This window comes from Centrocercus urophasianus, unplaced genomic scaffold (genome assembly GCF_019232065.1).
Source record: "Centrocercus urophasianus isolate 14NV4802_14NV808 unplaced genomic scaffold, USGS_Curo_1.0 seq_12, whole genome shotgun sequence".
Lineage (NCBI taxonomy): Eukaryota > Metazoa > Chordata > Aves > Galliformes > Phasianidae > Centrocercus > Centrocercus urophasianus.
Genome location: NW_024884364.1, coordinates 60126648 through 60143045, shown reverse-complemented (window position 1 = coordinate 60143045; position 16398 = coordinate 60126648). Strand labels below are relative to the sequence as shown.

The window sequence follows — 16398 nt, the reverse complement described above, 5'->3', positions numbered from 1 at the left end:
ATGGGAACAACAGCTACGAACCTCATATGCTTTGAATACGCTGAACACCTATATTTGAGTATAAAGCTGTTTGGCAAGCCCTGCGCATTTCTGTTTCTGAGGTAAACTTTGTGACCTCTTTGTTTATCATATCCATCCACTCAATACTACTGACAAAGTGACTGCTTTCTTTGATGGTTTGTGATGAGCCTTGCCAAGTTAAATAAAGGACTCTCTGCTATTAATCTGCTCTACTGAGGTCTCTTATTTGGCTGAACCTGTTTGTCAAATAACTATAATAGCTATAAATACTTCAGATAAACTCACAGTAGCCCCAAAGGAAAGACAAGGTATAAATTTTCAGGACAGGTGACAATTTCCCAAGTCTGAAGAAAAGACAGATTCACACAGATAAATGATGGGAGTGATGGTTGCACTTCCTAGCTCTGCTTTCAGCCACCAATAGCACACATCTGAACATAAAAAACGCACCCAATCAAGAAACTACCTGAGTAACAACCTCTGAATTTTAACAGAGGGGTGTAATTCCTAAACGACCGCTTACTTCTAAAGCCATTATCTCCACTGCCAGGATCAGGCACAGTCCATGCTGCACTAATAAACTGTTCAGTATCTCTGGACATGGTCCTGGGCATCCTGCTCAGGGCGGCACTGCTGGAGCAGCAGTGGGACCAGATGAAACATGAGGTTCCCTCCCTTCTCAGCCACTCTCTGATTCTGTCATCTACCAGCAATGTATGGGGACATACTCTTCTTATCAACACCCATATTCAACTACACAGCACTGGAGGGACATCAGCTGCTTCTCTAGTGCATTTCCAGCACTTCTTTCCAGGCATCTATTAAGAACCCTTTTGCCTCTTTCCATCTACCAAGTGTATGCATTTCTCAGTACACCCAGGAGTCCAGGTCCCCTAGACACAACCTGATCTTTCCCATAAATGCACAATAACAAGTACTGAATGTGGTAACGCTATCATTTATTCTCAACCCACCTAGCAGGTTTTAGAGCATTAAACAGATAGCAGAAATTTTAATAGCACATACTTCAGCTTAGCAAGCCTATGCATAGAAGTTACAGCCTGTGTATGCCCACCTCAGCTTTAATCACTGCAATAGGAAATGAGACAAACAGAATATGATTCAGAAGGAATTAAGCCAGGGCCTTTCCATGGGCACAGATGAGAGAACCAGACTGACGGAAGAGCCAAGAAAGAGATTTGCATGCGTTGTACAGAAGAAGCAAAAGACCATTCACATTAGCTACAGATGACTTTGTTTATCTTAACAGACCAACAATTTCCTATCAGGAACGTTGGTTATTTTGCAAGGGTAAAATAACAATGTCTTATACTGAAATAAAATAAGAAAACCAAAGTTTCATTCTGAGGCAGTGTTCCTCTAGCACTGAACTCTGTCATGAACATTAGTTTTCCATCTGCAGAAACAATAATTAAGTTTGAGTTCAAGTGAGAGCAACATTTCTTTCTTTACAGCCTGAGCGCTTGCAATCAATCTTCTAAGAAAAATATAAGTTTTGCATTATAGCATTTGCACTCTTTCTTCTTTGCTCTCCTTGTTGCAGGAGCCACTTTGCCATCAGGTAGCTAGCAGATGACCTTCACTACTTATACACATAATATTTAAGGGCTACAGGTCCAGCTCAGAACTTCTGGGAGTCAAATCCTAGCCCTGTCAGAGGGAAAGGTGACAAACCCATCAAAAGCACTACCATAGGAAACCCAAGAAAGCAGCAGAATATTGTTTTGTTTGCTCCTGACTTTTTGGGAGGCTTTTAACAGGACTGGCAGACATAAATGAACATCTCCCAAGAAATAATTACAGCATCCTTAAACACAGGTTTAGATGAGAGACACAATGTTGGTGTCCCTTCTGGCTTTTCCAAAGGACTGTGAACTGTATGGGTGGAGTTTACTCCAGGCAAGCACTGATATACACCCAAGTTATGTTTTTAATGTAACTGTCCTATAAACAGTAACATCTGTTAGAGGAAACATTTTTCAGATTTGTAGAAAAATATTTGCAGGAAAACTTGCAGGAGTCTATGGGAAATAAAGCAAACTCTCATCCAATCGTTTACTCATTGGTTCACTAACACTGGTAATAACCTCTGCTAGCATGGATGAACAACCTGTACTAAACAATCAATATTTTGTGAACTTGCTAAACACAACCTATTTTCCCCTGGCAGACGTATCTAAGAGCACTGGTTCTGGTTCCCATGCTGGACAAACTCATGGAGAACTCCCCCATATTTTATCTGCTACAATAAGCACCAAAGGGCAGGGACTGCATTTCAGCTGCTTAGACCTTCCTCACAAAACCAGGTATCTTCTCTTTCAGGACTTCCATGAGGACCAGGAAGAAATCTAAAAGTGAAGAGCAGCATCCTCTATCGGAAGCTTCTCAAAAGGCACCAATCAGCACATTCAAAACTCATAGAATCATAGAATCACAAGGTTGGAAATGACCTGCAAGATCATCTAGTCCAACCGTCCTCCCATTACCACTGAGGAGAACCAAACTGTGTACTCAACAGAGGCAGTATCACCATTTCAATGCTTTCCATTTTCTCTGGATATAGAATGAATTCTCACAGTAATATAAAACAAATCATTATATAGCAAGGAAAGTAAATTGTGGCTGTGTTTCATCTTTTTCTTTTGCCAACACAATGAAGCTGTCACTAAGGCAGCCTTGAATGTTTTCATTTTCACACATTAACCCTTTTAGCACTGTAAATTTAACTCATCTTTTTGTCTCACGGGGCAGAAAGTGCATTTTAAACTTCTGAAATAATGGAGAGAAAAAATTTTAATTAAAGCTCTACTTGTACACAGGCACGAACAACCCTCCCTAAACCAAGAAAAGTGCTTTTTAAAATTAAAGTTATCATGCTGAAATTATTAACGTAGCTCCTGGGAAAAATGCATAATCTTTGCCTATCAAATGCCAAAATGACTAAAGTAAACTGCGTTTAATAAATATTATGTTTCCCTTCGAGTTCATACGCTCAGTTAATCACACACTGATAGGTGAAGAATATTTTCAAAGCTTTAAATGTTGCAGCAGTTTTAAATCTGACTGCAAAGGTCTTCAGGACGTGAGTCAGCCAGAGCTACTTGGAAGAGATCTCGGATCAACAGCACTTCTGCACAGCTGCCAATTTCTATTCTGTTCTGCTTCTTTCAGGGCAACCACTGACTAGTTAAATTTGCAGAGTCTCACTGCATGTGGACAGAGACCCCAGGCAGGGGGCACAGCCCCCTGCAAATGGGTGAGCTCCAGGGTTGCCTGTGCTACCTGGCCATAACGCAGCCCACAGTTCCCTGTGTTAATGATCACTCCTCCACCCTGCAACCACCCTCATCCAGCCTCTGGTTCACATCATATTCAGTCACAACCCAAGGCACCCCATTAGGGGGTACATTCATCTGTGGTACCCACCTGTTTCCATTCTCTCCTCCCAGAATTCAAGGTGCACTTGTAAACTAATTCCAAAGGTCCTCAGCCACAACTCAGGTTCTTCTATGAGGTCTTTTACCATGGGATGCTGATCATGGTCTAGCTGTTCACCTTAACAGCAGAACATTATAGTTATGATGCTTTGACAAAATAATAAAATGAGTTAGGAGCACAGTTGTGTCATTTAATAGCTACGTATGTAGCAGCTATATTTCAGAGTAGCCACTACCATCCAGTGAAAGCAAATTAATTATTTAGATGTATTTATAGGATTTATGGAGCAACCGAAGGCAAAGCTAGTTAATTGAAATCCTGATAACAGACTGAAGCCTGTGCTAGATCCTAAAGTCTTTATTAAATAAAGCCATTAAGGCAGATGATAATCCCCATGGCCTTAAATATGAATAAGGTGTAATGTAAATAATAGAAGGCAAAAATCCAATTTGCATAGAGTGAACTTTCAAATACTCCACTGTTTCCATTAAATTACCTTTTATTCAACATATTGTAATGGCACTGAGGGCACATCAGGCTCCCTTATAATACAATTATTGTTCAGCATAAAAAGTAGTTTTCAACTTGAAGCAGCAATGAGAAAGGTTTTACTTGGCTTCTCTGATATGTCAAGTGACATAAAAATGTAGAACAAAAGCTTCATAGATGCAATAAAAGAGAAAATAAGCAAAGGAAAAATAAACACGTGCAAACAAAAAACATCCAGAATGTGAAGACAAAAGAAAGAAATAGGGAACATAATAGTTGCCTTCCAGTTAATTTTACAGCATTTTAGTATTAGGAAGCTGAAGAAGGGAACAATTTCAATAACTGAAGAAACTAAATTTGGATGTAGGCCAAACAGAGCTGTAGTACACAGTGGAGTAGGTGAAAATCATCACAGCAAGACCTGTTGTGAAATGCCTGTTACGCCTCTTCCAAACACATGAATGACGACAAGACCTTGAGGACATCAAGGGTCACAGCAGCAGTGCCTGGAGCCTAAGGTCATGCAATCTCGGTCCATCTCCACCCTAATGCTAGCAAGCCTCTCTGTGCTTTAGTTTCTCATCCCAAAAAGCAACACTGATACTGTTTTCTATAAAGCATTATGTGGTGTTTAGAGATATTAAGTAAGATAACTATATTTATTAAAGAATGAAACTGTAACTTAAGGTCAAGATTCTACTATCACTGCTCAGAAACAGAGTATCTCTACTGGGAAATTAAAACAATCCATTAAGTATGAGACTATACTTAGGATGTTGAACAATTTTTCCACTCTAAACCTTTCCACAAATCAGAAGAGCTCCTCTAGCAAAGCTGCAATGAAATAAAGACGTGAGAATGACTCTGTATTCAATTTCTGTATTCAATTTGGAAGTAGTATACCCAAAGAAACACTCCAACATGAAAATGAAATCTTCCTTAAAGCATCCTCACTGTATCAAGACGACTAAGGAATCAACAGCAGCGTTCCTCTCAAGCTACTGTAACCTTTCAAAACACAAATACATGTGGTTTGCAATGTTTACTTTTCTCTGCCTGTGGCTGTGTCTGCTAGGTCCTGTTTTCTGTGCCATTTCTCTGGTGCACCTCTGCCCTGATGCTGCTCACATATAAGAGGAGCAGGAGGGTTGTGGGATGGCTGAGAAGGAGCTCAAGAGCACATCCCTGTGCAAAGACACTTCTGGCATTCAGAGGGGACAGAGACAGGCAGGAGGACAATGCCAAGGGAAAACTGGCATGGAAGGAGTGGGAATAAACAAGAGGGAAATGCCCAACTTGCTCATTGCACACAGAGCCAAAATCAGAACATGGGGCAGAGTCAAAGCAAAGCAACAGAGTGACTACTCTGCACTTGAATCAGCACTTTGAATAATATTTACACCGAGTCAGTGAAACGAAGCCAGCCAAATCCCATTCTTCAAGTTTGCCTCTCTAGGAATTATACTTCTCCAACAAAATGGGTCTGCAGAGGTGCCACAGTATCGCTGCTTGTAGTACTGACTTCTCACACCTCCCACAGGAACTCAGTCATGATCCTGGGAAACACGTGGTCCCCAAGGCTCTCCTGTGTCCCTGCGAACAGTTTGGGCATCACAGTTCCTTCACACTTATCTTGGAAATCTGCAGTCCTTTGGGGCTGTGAGGATAGAGGAAAAGAGGAAGTGGAAATGAAAAGAAAAAAAGAAATTGATTCATCCTTTCTACTACACTACAAAGAGAGACTTTTGCTCTCTCACCACATGCCTGGCAACGCTGCCAAGTAGCAGATTACTCACTTTCCTTCATTAATCACTTAAAAAAAAAGCTGTGAAAAACAAAATGGTGTTTATGCAAAGTTCATTGGACAAAGCTACTGAACAACGAACATGACAAAGGGCAACACACAACTGCTTTCTTGGGTCTGCAGCCATGCAACTTGTAAAAGTTAAATGTTGCCAACAGAAGCACCTTCCAATGCTATTAATGAGCCAGGAAGCTCTTCAGAAAAAAAACAAACAAACAAGAAAAAAAAATACCTTTACTCACTGGCCTTTATCTACTTGCCACCAGTCATTCAGGGTTTCCACAGCATTGAGACAATTTCAGGCTGGCCACATCTTTTGCTGTGTGTTTGGCTTCTGTTTATCCCACCAGTACAGGGAAGGCATCACTGATGTGGGGAGCTGGCATCACTGCTTGCAACCTCTCGTTTTTCAGTCATGAGTTGACTCGCAAAGGAAGTGCACGTTCATAGAAAGCATCAGAGTAACTGAGGAACCCCAACTTCAGCCAGTTCCCCACAGTGTCTCATTTTGCAGGTGGGCTCCAACTCTTCTAATGTCAGCTCAGTAATAACAAAAAAAAAACATGCCCCTTTCCTTGTCATCTCCGGGCACCTGAGGGTGGAAGCCTGTGTATAGAGTGCCCACAGCAAGGTGAGTCCAGAGTTTTACCTCCATAACAGACGGGCCCCAGCACAATGCACTTCACTGTAATGGTGAGAAAGATCACAGTCATGGAATCTAATATGTCCACCAGAAAACTCTGGGGTCTCCAGCTTGCTGAGAGTGCAACACTAGCTCTAAACAGCTTCGAAGGCACTCATCAAATCTTACAGACTACACTCAACAGTTCCAAGTAGCAGCATAGCCAGGGCAAATCCTCCGTAAATGCTTCCCACATACTTTTAAGATGAAGCCATCGCACAAGACCTACTCCCACAGGAAACAAAGCATCCAGAATGATCCTCCCTTGTCTCTCGCAGGACATGAGACCTCTCGGCATGACTAAATGCCATACAGTCACCACAGCCACCGCCCAGCACGGCCCACTCCCAGGGTCCCTGACCACCAACAGTGCCGGCGCCATTTCAGTCCCCACATGTAAGGGCCGCCATCTTCTTCAGCCTGCTCTGCACCTACTGCACAGGCAGCAGTGACAACACCTGCCTGAAGGACGGGCTCTGCAAAGTGGGCTACAATACATGCAGATACATGTGATTATACATATCAGATATATGCCAAGGATCCAGGCATGTGGACATGGCATTAAGAGACCCAGTTTAGTAATGGGGCAACCTGACCCACTCTGACCTGCTGTCAGGTTGATGGTTCTACTTGGTGATCTTCTCCAAGCTAGAGGACTCTGTGGTTCTGTAATTCTATTTTGGAGATTAATGCAACCACTCTTGAAACTGCTTGTTGCTCTTCTTAGAGAAAAGGCTAAAACAATGCTTAGCAACGGAGGCTCAAGCAAGCTAATATGAAACAAACACTAGAAGCAGAGAAACTGAAAAGAAAAAGACCCGTGGCTTTCCACACCTCTGTATTTCAGTGAGCTGTTGTGAGACAAAGGGAGGAAGGCATGAACCTTCCCCTGTAACCACTGATTTCCTGGTTTTCAAGGCTTGGGATGAGTGGGAGATGTCCGTTCAGCTCTGGCTGCTGAGTTGCTGTTTGTTAATAAGCACAAAATGACCTCTCCCTGTCCTCACAGTGTTATTACATATGCTGAACCCTGCTCAGATCTTTACTTAAAGTGTGCTAAATTATTTTAATAGTGATAGCCCCAACATGGAAACATATACCCTGATAAAAGTGAAACTGACCGCATACAAAAGGAAGTCCCATGTTTGTTGGAACAAGTCAAACACAAGCTAGCTCAAAATAAAGTTTTCCTCTCCACAACATAGCTCAAAACTACAGTTTAGAATGTGTCCATTTTTCATTATTCAGAAGATACAACTGACTCTGATCTTACACTGCTGCATGACTGTGAAATGTAAACAATCAGATGTTTTCCACTGTGACCTACCCAGAAGAAAACAAGAAACAAAAAAAAAATTCATCTCATGGTTGTCAGTTATTATTTTACTCTATCTTATGACACATACATATGACTGTATTCTCCAAAGGCTTTGCTATTATGTGCGTTAGAAGAGAAGCATGCAAAATAAAGGGATTTTGGAGGAAAGCTGCTGACTGAATTCTGCAAGGGACAGCAGATAAACCAGTGCCCAGCCCCAGTGCTGCTGGGGCTTCAGCCTATGATTTTCACTTTTTCCCATCCAAGTGGGACTCCATCACTGGAAAAAAAGGCGAAACAGCAGTGGGATCCATGTATACATGAGCATGGGGCACAGGAGTGGCTCAGGAAAGCAGCCCAGTCACATGACAAGCGTAGATCTATACTTAGGGTGTGCAGGAACAGGTTGTCGATGCACCCATGTTCATCACGTGGTGACAGTACTGCACAACCCACTCTACTGCATGCATAGAGAGACAAGAATGCAGAAAAGATCCTTTTCTGTCAAAAAACTATAAATTCTGGGATATATATTTAGTACACACACACATACATATCTACTTTTGCGTGTGTGCATCTTATTCACAGATAAACATATGCAAAATGAAGTCAGTTGTCTACCTCCTTCTACTTTACTGGGTTAAAATAATTAAAAACACATAAATTATTACTATCAACTACAATGAAAACATACTGATTTGCTTACAGGGATGACAACACCGCAAACCTGAAACAAACTGCAACGAAAGCACTTGTATACATGCAAGAAGGCAGCCAATAAAACAGGCAGTCTGTTAGAAGCTGTTTCAAAATGAAATTAGAAATTAAAAAGTAAATTCATAAAATCGTATCTTTTTACTGTAACTCACCAAGGAGATTTTGATTTGAATTAGCCTGAAATTAATCCACAAGCAAGCATGTTCAACAATATTTACTACAAATATCATTTAGTAAAGTAAATACGATAGTGCCTGGATTTGGCTGACGTTTGGCTGTCAACAAGAAGGCAGTCAGGACACAACACACCAGGCACAGCAGTTCCACTTTCTTTGTGGTCTGGACCATGGTGTCTTCACCCATACAACGCACTCAAAACTTCAGATCTCTCTCTCACAGTCTGCCCATCTTGTACCTAAGCCCATGATGATGATGCATCAGCTGCAGCACATAATGAACCTCTGTCCAGAAGGGGAGAGACTTTAACAGCTTAATGAGATAGTAATACATATTAAAATCAATCTTATTCAGATGATGTGTCCATTGTAGTCTTCCCTCTGAAAATAACTGAGGCTGCAGGAGAACTGATCATTAGCATTTTGATAACAATCTAGTCAACCTCCTGTTAAAATATTTTTTATTTCATCTAAAACTGGGATTTGTTATCTTCTGCAAGCAGACCATTCTAAAATTAGCAATGGCAAATTCATATTGGAATATCAGATTTAAAAAAAAATCTTGGGAATAAAATTAACTTGCCTGAATAATCAGGCTCTCCCTCCTGTTGCTGTAGCAGTGGAGAGGCACTTCAAGCATCGGGTAAGAAACAACCTCCTCTCATAATTACCAATTCTGTACACTCATTCACCATACACAAAACCAGTGTCACTTGTGGGGTAAATCATATTCCAGATATCAGCCAATTAGAGGAACAAACCCCGCTGACCCTGATCCATAAGGCACACCAGACAACAGGACCAAGCTTTGCACCATGGCATTGTCTCAGCAATCAGAATATCCTTCCCACCTCTGTGTCGAGTAACATTACACTACTGCTGTGGCCAAAGTGCACAGTCCCACGCAGCCTGATCAGTGCCTCCTGCAGCTGCCTCTCACCAAAGCCAGCACTGCAGGGCACTCCAACCGAGCCCACGACCCCAGCAGAGAAGCAGAGCAAGGGCAGATGTTGCGCTGCCCATCCTGGGCCATTTTTCAGCATGTGGCTGTGCAAACACTTGTGTCACTTGCACATAGGCTGCAATGCATGAGAAGAGAAAGAGAAAAAGCAGCTAACGGCAGGCATGAGGAAAAGGGCAGTGGCTGCTGCCCTTAGTTGTGGACTGCTGGAGTTTGGGTGTGCACAGACAGCGTGCGCTGTGAATGCTGTGGAGCTCATCTGAGCTGCACTCAAAAGGCTGGGCAGACAGTGCTCTTCATTTCAGATGTTTCACATTTTTCTCTCGACTTTTAAAAACAAAATGTCTTTTTAATACCCAAAGCAATATTCCTTCCTTCTGTCCTTCCCCTGGGCTGAAAAGCATTCCATGTGCACGTATCAATAAAAATGATCACATTACACGCAAGGACTATTAGATTAAACTATACACTGTGGGGCGTTTTTAAAGCTCCTCAATTTTAAAGGTCCATCATGAGTTCTCTGTCAACAGAAGCAGTACTTTCCTCAAAGAAAAGCTAACAAGCAAGTTTAACACTGCTGCTGAAGAGCGTGGCACTGGAGCCAAGCAGAGAGAGCACAGCAGCAATCTCCTGCTGCCCTGTGCTGCCAGGAGAACATTCAGGCAGTAAGAGGAACCTAAACCAGTGGAAGAAAGAGGATCAGGGGGTGGTAAACAGAGAGGCTTTGCTTCCAAGCCCAGCTCTGAGATGTACCAGTGAGACATTTTCTTAATTTTTTCCACTTCCCTTTGCTTGTTTTTTTTTTACATCTTTACTTTCCCTTTCACACAATGGTCCAGATGGCTATTTTCCAGCTCAGGACCAGGCAGCAGGCTGGCACGGTGCAGGGCTGAGGAGGAGCCCGCAGCTGGCACAGCTCTGTCCTGCTCCCAGCTGCAGGCATGCAGCTGCTGTGGGAGCTGGGGCGAGGCCAAGGTCAGGCAGCTTTCTCAAATCCCGCAGTTTATCTTCGTCCCGGCTCTCATGTCCTATTAGGACTAATCTTGGGTTCTTCCCATGACAGCTTGCCCCAGACAGGGGAAACCTGTTGTAAAATATCAGATTTTAACAAGACTGCACTGAAAATACTAGATAGAATTCAGCCTCTATGCGATGGGGGACTACTGGAAAGCCGAGCATCCCGGAGAGTTTTACTGTGCAGAAGTCACCAAGCCTCCAAAAACTGAACAAATTCAATACAGAAGTCAGAAATTACAATCCTTAGAGATATTAGAATGAAACAGTCATTATTAACGGCCTTTTATAGGTTAAGGAGAGGCTTCCAAGAGAATGATTTCTGACTTAAGAAGGAAGTAGCTTCCCATAGTCACAGATATTACAGGCAGGTCACGGGAGTGCAAAAGGGAATTGGAGGTTCATCTGAAACTTAAGCAGTGTCAGCACTGCTTCTTAACAGATATAGCTTGAAACACTGAAGAAAGTTGTGAAACTGTAGGGAAAGCTCCAGGCACACTGTTCAGTTTGGAACAGCAATCAGATAATTAGCCTGAAGTTTTGAGACAGCACACTAAAATAACTCCAGGCTCTAAGAAAAGATCTTCCCAGCCCCTACAGAATAACTACACGTTAGTATGGCAGCTCACATGTGCGAATCAGAGAGCACACATTGCAGCTGGGACCTATGTGGGCCTACCCACCAGGACCCTGCGTCCTGCCCGAGCAGCCATCAGCCCTTGGCCTCAGGAACACAGCAGCCTCCCAAGAAGCAAACTGCATTGAGGGGAGCTGGGCAAAACCTGCCAGAATTCAAATATGCACAGGGTAATACTCTCATCAGTTTGTACATTCTCTCTCTGAGCAAACAGCTGCTGAACTCCAGAAACTGTCACACTCTACGTGCTCTCACCATCCATGAAACACTCAGAGGGATGACGTGCAGAGATTAAACTTAGCATCCACATTTGATGGCAAGAGGAGGCACTGAAGGCATGCTATGCTGACATGCATTACTAGGGCTGGTGGCACAATGCCCTAAACACAGTCCCTGGGCTCTCCCATGTGTGCCTGAGCTACTGCTGCCCACCCAGGAACGTGAAGGAAAGCCCTAAAGGTTGGCACTGTCACCCCATGGGCACATCAGGTCTACCACACGTTCTCTCTTGGGCACTGGAACAGGTTGACTTGCGGATTCTCCTCTGGAGATATTCAAGACCTGTCTGAGTGCCTACCTGTGCAGTCTGCCATAGGAAGCCTGCTTTGGAGGGGGGTTGGACTCAATATCCAGAGGTCCCCTCCAGCCCTTACAGTTCTGTGATTCTGTGATTCTCTTGCTTGCAAGTAGAAGCTAACAGTAATGCCCAGTGTTAGGTAAGCATTGCATTTCTCTAAAGTGTAATGGGCATCAAGGTGACACCTGCAAATGGCAGTATGGCTGAAAAACTAAGAGCTCAGTGAATCTTGAATGTATTTGGTTTAGCTCCTCTGCAGTCCCCTCTCCTATGCTCTCTCACTTCTGTGATGAAAGTCTTAACTGCTGGTATTTTAAAACTCTTTGTTACTCTCTTTGCAATACCCTTTAGTGGCCTTGGTAATCTCGTGCATTAAAACACATTTTTTAATCATCTGTAAGACAAAAAAAAAAACAACAAACCTATCTCAAAATCAGAGACCTTGATACCTAGAACGCATACTTGGAAGTACTGCTTGGACAGCTGGTGAGAAAGCTCAACCATTAGCCAACAAAACCAGAAAAAGATATACCTGAGAGAAAAAGTAAAATTAAGGTATGTCTACTTCATGTTGTGCATTGCTAACAAGTGTGAAACTCCAACAGAAACCTGGTCATTAGAAAGTCAAGTTCAGGATTCTCTTCTGCCCCTGACAATGCATCCTCTCAGCCCACTGGTGCCTGCAATGGATATACATGCATATAAATGCAAGACCTCATCTGCTTCTCTTTGTATAACCCAGAGTGAGATCTTCACATAATAGAAAGGGGCTACAGTAAGAAAATACTGCAGTGAAAAATTTCCACAGCTTCTACTCCACAGTGATCCCACTATAACCTTAAAAATAGACAGTACAGGACAGGACAGTGCTCTCATAAAAAGCAATGGCTTGATACCTCTTTTAGGCAATTTCTGAAACACTGAGTAACAAACCAGCACTGCTCCCTCTACTTGTGAGGCTAAGGATTCAGAACCTTCCTCCTGGGCTAGCAAACTGCAGCCTTTCACCTGAGGCAGCAAAACAGTTCTGCACATATCCAAGGTGGGAGAAGCACCCAGTGAAAGGCAGAGCACAGCATCTCTGTCACTGTGCTAACACTGCATTTCCCTTATGCCGCCCCTCGCTGCCACCTGTCCCACCTGCTGGGAGCGCACCTCATCTAACTCTGACACTTCGGCCATGTCTCTTCTGGGGAAATGGAGACACAGCTCTGCTTTTTAAGGCCTGTTGCTTTGTTACACAAACACTGCTCTCAGGTTATATATGAAGCAAGCAAGCAGTAAGCTTTGCACCTGGAGTGGAAGACGACCGGTTTGTGAGGAAATTGATAAAGACTTGCACGCATTTAGCTGTCTATCTGATCTTGAGAACTCCTGAAAGATTCAAAGTGATACACTCCAACAATTGTTAAAAAAAATAAAACTCGCTCAGTAAGGAACTCAGATTTACCATAATGCCTCAGCAGTCCGAGGGAGCCATTCACTTTGACAGAACCTGAATTCCCCCAGCGGTTCTACAGTGGTAATGGAAACAGAGAAGCCAATAAATTACAACCTTGTGTGTAAAGCGACTACCATTATAAACCACTCTCAGCCTCCTGTGTTATCCCCAGGGGTGGCCACTCTAACAGCTTCTGGATTTTCTTCCCCTCATCCTTCTGCTGCACTCTTTCAGCTTTCAGACCCTTTTATAAATCTATAACCATACTCTGCATTTGCATAGTATCTTTAAGGTGAGCATCCCAAAAGATATAGTGTAGAAACAACTGTTTTTACAGGCTGAGACAGGCACTGGAAGGCTGACAGGCTTAGCAAGGGCACACGTCACTGAAGATCAGGACAATCACAAGTATCCTTCAAGCCCAAAGTTGCGGGGATACACCACTTCCAGACCTCTCATGCTTAAGGTGTGTGCCATGTGCCTTAGAGCACCTGCAGTACTTCTTAAGTACTGCTGAAGGTTGGCCTTGGACAACTCTTTCAGCTGCAGATCATTCCCAGCTCCTCTCATTCCACATTTCAGCACTCTGGAGAGACCCAGTCCATGCCAAGCTATTGGGAAAGAACCATCTGAACCCAGAGAAAGAAACACAAAGCTCTGAGTTTTGCCGAAGTGTCAAACAATGTTCATCGGTTTTTGGAAATACCAACTCTGCAAAGCAGACTTCCCCCAAGTGTAAGATGTGTCACAGCAAAACACGGGCATGATAACAACATGGAAGCTGGCTCTGCTCTGCTTTCTAAGGTTAACTGAAATTCTCACAGAAACACATCCCCAGTGTGATGGTAATAAACAGCACTGTGAGGGTCTCTGCAAGACCAGAGCCTGATGGAAGCACCTTGGCTCTGTGCCACCGCACAATGCAACGAGCAGCCTCCTTCCTAACCAGAACCCCATTGGTATGTCCCCAGTTATATATTAAAATGAAAGGTATTAATTAGCAAAACACTATCATTTGCATTCAAGCCTCAGGCAGCAAATCTACACTGATTTCTGAAACTAGAAAAAAATAAAATAAAAATACAGAAATACAGATAGAATCCACAATAGCTCTCCCCAAGAGAGATAAGCTGTCCCAGCTCTATGTAGGATCGGAAAAGGTGGACCCAGTTCAGACCTATACAGGATTGAATAGGAAACGGTTCTGCTCCAGCCCGGTGCAGGCATGTTTGTTCCAGTGGCTGTCTGGGGAGGAGAGGTGCTGCACTGCCTCCAGGAAAGCTCAGCAATCAGCTGTATCAGCAGCTCCGAGGAGGATTACTCTCCCCTGCTGCTTTTTTTAAAAGCAGATTAGTTCAGACTTTCTCTCCCTGTAATGAACCTTGTAAGGATCAAGCACGCTGCATTGATTTGCAGGGTGCAGTTGGGAGCTCAATCAGAAGCTGTGCAAACAGCCCCGCAGCCCCCCAGCAGCATCCACTCACCCCAGTGAATGGAAGCAGCAGTTGTTAACCATAGCAGCCAAAATGTGATTCTAAGGTCATGAGCCACTTAGCGTTCTACCAAAATCAGATGGATAGCAACCCACACAGACACACCACAGAAGTGGTGATGCTCAGCACAGCGCTGTTCAATCAAAGTCAGAAAAGGAGAAGACAGGATGTGTGATCATTTACTACGTGACAACTGGCATAGGGATTAGTGAAGTGACTTCAGGCAATCCTGATTACGGCGAAATAATAAAACCTCAACCTCTCCGAGAGTACTCACATTCTCAAGTTACTCTCAAGTAAGTTTTCCCCAAAAGCATCTCTTTATATGTGCATTCCCCACAGCAACATCCCACGGTAACTGGGATTAACAGCCAGGAGAAGCAGAGCCTGTGCTGCTAGGTGCCCACAAACGCTGCTCAGGGCACAGGACCCTGCAACAGGAGCCCTGCAGATGCAACAAGTCTTTGATGCAGCCCCTACTTCTAGTACCAGTGCAATGAGGACATCATGTTCCAAACAGCCCACCGAATGCAAACTGCCATTTGGGGACACTGAACCTCCAGGTGACAACAGCTGTCTGCCGTGACAAAGCAGTGAGCATAGCTGAGCTGAAAATCACAAGCAAAAAAGCAGAGGGTGGCATCCCACTGCCCCGCTTCCTCTTAAAGCTCGACAAATCTTTATTAAATACTTGAAGCCGATGGCAGCCCGCAGCAAAGTAATAAAGGCTTTGCCCTGCAAGAAGTCTTGTTGGGCGCGTTTCTCTCCAAAATTGGTTTTTACGGAACAATGTGTGGCATTTGCCATCATTTCCTGCAGGCAAAACTTTGAGACCCCAGGACAGCTCTGTTGGTTCTCCGCAGGAGATAAAAATAGGAAATGAATTAACTGAAACATTCACGACAGTGACACAACTTCACACGGCATCTCCGCAGTGACCTTCCCGAGGCAGAAGCCTGAGCACCGAGGTACGGCTCAGACACAATCCGCGGGACCAAGGATAACCCCATCTACCCGCTGAAAGTATGACGTTAGAGATAAGATAAACTTCCCCGTCTGTCTTCGGGAGCGTCGCCGTTCTGAAGTCTCCCGGAGAGGTCCGGCAGTGAATTACATCACTTGGGGTTCTGCCATACGGAACACGGGGAGGAACCGACCTCTGTCCACCCGAGTGGACGCAGCCCTCGCCACTGATTTTAAAAGCAGCGAGATCGGGCGTTCGACTGCGGGTTTAAAACATAACCGCATTCGCTGCAGCGCTCCCCCCTTCAACAAACCGCGCACCTCACACGCAGACCCACGCTCCCGGGAGGGCAACGCCAGCCGGCAGCTCCTGCACCTGCCGGGCAGCGGGGCTGGAAGCGTCGCCGGGACTCAGCGCCCTGCTCCCCGCCGGCAACCCCACAGCCCTCCGCCGTGCTCTGCCCGCCCGCCCGCTCCGCGCGGCCCGCACCCACCTTTCCCAGCAGGGCGCTGCGGCTGGCGGCTGCCAGCTCCCTCAGGCTGGCGGCGGCCGAGGCGGCGGCGGCGGCGACGGCGCTGGGGGCGGCGGCGGGCTGGGGGTACGCGGGCCCGCAGCACCAGCAGCCGACAGCGGAAGCCACCCACC

The 16398-nt window shown here is 44.5% G+C and overlaps 1 protein-coding gene across 1 annotated transcript in view; it reads right to left on the bottom strand.

Annotated features, from left to right (window-relative positions):
* SH3RF3 (SH3 domain containing ring finger 3) overlaps positions 1 to 16398 on the bottom strand; it is a 270256-nt gene that overhangs the window by 217631 nt on the left and 36227 nt on the right. Inside the window, exon 2 of the mRNA XM_042810327.1 lies at positions 16247 to 16345. Within this exon, the coding sequence (XP_042666261.1) occupies positions 16247 to 16345 (99 nt within the window). The remainder of the gene's footprint in view (positions 1 to 16246; positions 16346 to 16398) is intronic.